The sequence below is a fragment of the Pomacea canaliculata genome, linkage group LG9, assembly GCF_003073045.1.
Source record: "Pomacea canaliculata isolate SZHN2017 linkage group LG9, ASM307304v1, whole genome shotgun sequence".
Classification (NCBI taxonomy): Eukaryota; Metazoa; Mollusca; class Gastropoda; order Architaenioglossa; family Ampullariidae; genus Pomacea; species Pomacea canaliculata.
Genome location: NC_037598.1, coordinates 3774336 through 3779163, shown reverse-complemented (window position 1 = coordinate 3779163; position 4828 = coordinate 3774336). Strand labels below are relative to the sequence as shown.

Sequence of the window (4828 nt, the reverse complement as noted above, 5' to 3'; positions counted from 1 at the left end):
AATCCCTGGTATCCACTGTTTAAATAAACTCTGTGTCCCGAAGGCTTATCTTGATGAAGTGGTTATTCAGAAAACGATACTCGTCCTTGAAGACCATCAAACCAATTGGTCTTACTTTCTAGAAGGAAAACTCGCAATTCTTGCTGAAATACCTCACAAGAAAAACCAGTAAAAACTTTAAGCCGTTTTTTTTATTACTATTCTTATTGACTAATTACACAGTCTTCTCTTCTGTTTCTTTAATAAGAATTATTTTAAGTCAGCATGATCCATAAAAGACATCCTATTATCAAAACTAAATGACAATAATAAATTAGATTTTGATGCTTGGTTTAGTTTTAATGGTAAAAAAGAAAGTACACGTTCAGTCCGGAAGACATTTTATCACATTATTTTCTTTTTCTCTCTTGTTAGGTACAGACAGGTGTTGATAGGAGTGGATGGAATAGCAAATTATCTGCATACATTGGATTATTTGTTAAATTACAACGAGTGCCTGGGATTCGGTATAAGCCCAGACGACTCAGTCCGCCACTCAGGCCATACGATCACAAACTGCGGTGACAACTTCTGGTCATGGTTCGCCTGCAAGTTTCCCGTTAGTCCCGATGACACTTTACCACAGATGCCGGTGTTGCTCACAGCCAACTGGTCAGTGGACGTCTTGCAGTGTCCGTCACTCCACTACACACACACTTTCCTCGCTTGTGATGTCAAGAGTGAGTGCTGGGCGGACAAGTACGACAACTCTAAGACATGTAGTACTCCTCTGTCGTCACGTCCTCCTTTGTTCTCGTGTATCAACGAGATTCAACGTGTACCCTACTCCCTTGTGTGCGATCATCGTTCTCACTGCTCCGATGACAGTGACGAGAAGTTCTGCATCTTTCCTTCATGTCCTCGGAAAACGAACGTTTTTGAGTGTGACAACAAACAGGTAAACAGTTGAGTGTGGGGATGACAGTTGCCTTTTTTCTCAACTAGTAGTATGGTATGTTGGGACAGATATATTTAAACGTTATTCACATCATGGTTTTACTATTGTTTACGCTAAATGATAAACAAGTAAATAAAGATATATAATTGCAACGAGCATGATCCCGAAAACACACGGATAATTTACTTCCGTTGTGCATGTCCATAGTTACATAAAAACTATTTGTAAGTTTTCTTTATCAAGGCCAACATTACTGCCAATGAGTAAAAGTTTTCTGACTCCAAAGTTTAGTGATTCGATAAGATTGTTTAACACAGGACATGTCTGTAGATAATATAGTATTAAGTATTATAAGTATCCTTTTTTTGTTTGTCGTCACATTCTAAAAGGCAAATTTTTGGTCTGTGTGGGATCCTTTTTTCGCATCGGTATCAGCTTCATTTGCTAATATTCTATTCTGACTTACTCTCATTTATTACATTGTTATCGTCTTCTGATGACCACTTTGATTGACACAAACTTTTGCTTTGTTCTTTACAGTGCATTCCATATCATTTTTTTTGCGATGAATTCTTCCATTGCCTAGATGGCTCAGACGAAAGAAGATGCATGAAAATGAACATATATTCAAATAAAGAATTCAAAGACAAAAAAAGTTTTCCTCCACCTGCTATCATAGACTTGGACTCGGATGGATTGCTGAGACCAGTAAAGCCGTTAACGACGACACACCAACCTCTGTGTAATGAAACCCATTTCCAGTGTCCAGGACTAGACATTTACTGTCTGCCCGTCTATGTTCGCTGTAATGGTGTCTTTGACTGTCCAGGTAAACAGGACGAGACGGCGTGTGACACCTACACCTGTCCCGGCTACTACCGCTGCCGCTCGTCCCACGTCTGCCTCCATCCTGATCACGTGTGTGACGGTTGGCCACAGTGTCCTGAGGGAGACGACGAGCTGCTGTGTGGCCTTTCTTGTCCTGACACGTGTGTGTGTCACGGACTGGCCTTCACCTGCATTAAGAGGTTTGCAGCTTCCAGTTACTTACAACTGCGGTTTCTTGATGCAAGTGGCTCGGGGATGACCCCCAGCGATGTTGTCAACAACACCATGATCGTTTATCTCAGCTTTAACAACTGTAACATCAGTGTTCTCGAACAAATGAACTTGGCTAACCTTCAGATCCTTGACCTAAGTGACAATTATATTACCTCATTCAGTTCTAAAATAATTGAAAACCTACATAATCTGAGGACATTAAGTCTTGCAGGTAATCCTCTTGCATCTTTATACCCAACTGACAGACATCGTCATTCTGTATTAAGGCAGGTAATAGACCTTGATGTTTCCAGAGTTAAGTTTCCAATACTGGATGTTATAATTTCTGAAACATTTCCTAATCTACGAAAACTTAATCTGTCGAGCTGCGGCGTTGAAACCATTGCTGGCGAGGTGTTCACAAACCTGACTGAACTACGAAGTCTAGATGTAAAGGGGTCTGCTGTGAACTATTTCCCACCACAAACATTCACCTCCTTAAGTAAGTTAGAGACCCTCTATGCAGACAACTACAAGGTCTGTTGTCCTGTTTCACTTCCCGAACAGTTTAATCTGCAAAAGTGTGAAGCGCCATCTGACGAGGTCTCGTCCTGTGATGCCCTCCTGCGCTCAGACACATACCGTGTCTTCCTCTCGTTATTCGCGGCTTTAGCTCTGATGGGCAACGCGGGAAGTTTTGTTTACCGTGTGTTTATCAGTAAGAAAACAAGCAACCTTGGTTTTGATGTCTTTGTCACTAATTTAAGTATAGCTGACTTTGTGATGGGTGTGTACCTGGTGATCATAGGAATAGCTGACCGTGTGTACCTGGGAAACTACTTGTGGAACGACTTAATATGGAGAAATAGTTTTGTGTGTAAGCTGGCCGGCTTTCTCTGTCTACTGTCTAGTGAAGTGTCAGCTTTCATTATCCTTCTCGTCACACTAGACCGATTACTTGTCATCGCGTTTCCATTTAGTATCCTTCACTTTTGTAAACAATCTGCGTGGATTGCTTCAGGTATAGTATGGAGTGTCGGTGTTCTCATTGCAGTGATTCCTTTACTGCCATCAACATCTGATTGGAATTTCTACAGTCAAAACGGGATCTGTATTCCGATTCCAATCATCAGGAACTACTTTTCGGGGAATGATTACGCTTTTGGTGTCATGATAGTCCTTAACGGTTTTCTCTTCTTGCTTATTACTGCTGGTCAGGTTTTCATCTTCTGGTCTGTAAGAGTCAACATTATGACAGACACATCCAAGAAGACCAAGGACCTGACCATCGCCCGTCGACTGATGACAGTGGTTGTGTCTGACTTTTGCTGCAAGTTCCCCGTGGCCTTGCTGGGACTTCTAGCGGCCCGCGGCACGCCAGTCTCTAGTGAGGTCATCGTCGCTCTCGTCATCTTCGTTGTTCCCCTCAACTCCGCTCTCAACCCCTTCCTGTACACATACAACGTCATGAAGGAGCGCAGGCGCAAGGCGAGAGAAGAGAAAATGAGAAAGTATTTTATGTCACTTACCAAATAGAAGAACACTGAAACAGACTAGTAGTTGTGTGCAGAAAAAAATGACTTTGGTTGAGAAATTTTTTTGCTTTTTTTAATAAATAAAAGTATTATATACAGAAACATTAAACTTGTGACAAGATTCATGTTAATTTTAAAATCCGGAATTTGATTAGTTGCTATAAGTTTCCCTAATCTTGGTCTTTATTATAAGTTACTTTCTTGCGAAAAACTTAAATACTGTATTGTTGATTCTAGGCAGCACACTGAGTCCGGTAAAATAAGTTACTAAATAAAGGTGTTTGTAAAATTTACTGGTTTAAAGGAGGACGCACTGGGATGCTAAGAATGTGTAGAGTAAAATGAAATCCCTTTTCTAGTGGAGGAAAGACAACTCGATCTTGATTCTTCTTACGGTGACTTGTCCTGTCACGTGACATGTCTAACCCTGACATTGCAGCTACAGGAGGATATAAGGACCTGGCACGAACTCAGTACTATCTACAATAATAGTGGAGATTCTTAAGGCACTAACACAGATGAGGTTGCTGACCATCAACTAAAAGCTCTATCTCCTTATTACAGCTGTAATGTTACTCCGCACCATTCTTGGGTCGTGAGGGTTCATCACACACTAGACTGCAAAGTTCTAGACCAGCATTCTTCTAGTTCTTGTTGATAAGAATAAACATTTCATTGTGAATAGCACAGACCTTGTCACTGTGTTGTCACAGTACTAGCTGGACTTGTTTTCTATGATGTCACAGGTTAGTTTACTAATATGTCAGTGAACGAGAGCAGTAAATAAATGAAATAAATCACATTTGAAATAAGCATCCCCCTCAGAGAGAGAAAGAAAGCTGTTCCCAGAACTGATTATTGATCCCTTGAGCTGTTGCTTGACCCCAATTTTATTCACTTACGAGGGCTACTTGGCAGAAGGACAGGCTAGAAAATAACCCGTAAGTCCCATAGTTGCCAATATTTTAAAGGAGGATCATACCCCACTACACTACTGCCCCCTACTGGGGCCAATATATGGTGTCAAGACACCATCTGTAAAATGTAGCTGCTACAGCCAGCTGACACCGGACAGTTCACGCCGTAGGTGAAGGTGAGGACGTGTCATGGTGTCGTGGGTAGCTGGATGTGTCTCCACGGATTAGTTGTAGTATAACTGTCTAACAGACGGCTAGTCGTTTACAAAGAAGAAAAACACAGACAAGAGTGTTGGTGGCTCGCAAAGACAGAATGTGATCGATGGCGCTGTTCTTACTAAGCTTATAATAGACAGACATTTGTAACTTGTTTATCATTATAGGTTGACTGAGAGACA

General features: G+C 41.3%; 1 protein-coding gene across 1 annotated transcript; it reads left to right on the top strand.

Moving 5' to 3' along the window:
- Positions 1-454: 454 nt before the first annotated feature.
- Positions 455-3514, top strand: LOC112572091. Its single transcript, XM_025251619.1, has 3 exons — positions 455-937; positions 1775-2210; positions 3156-3514. Exons 1-3 carry the CDS (start codon positions 626-628, stop codon positions 3512-3514), a joined length of 1107 nt encoding a protein of 368 aa, XP_025107404.1. The 5' UTR covers positions 455-625.
- Positions 3515-4828: the final 1314 nt, after the last annotated feature.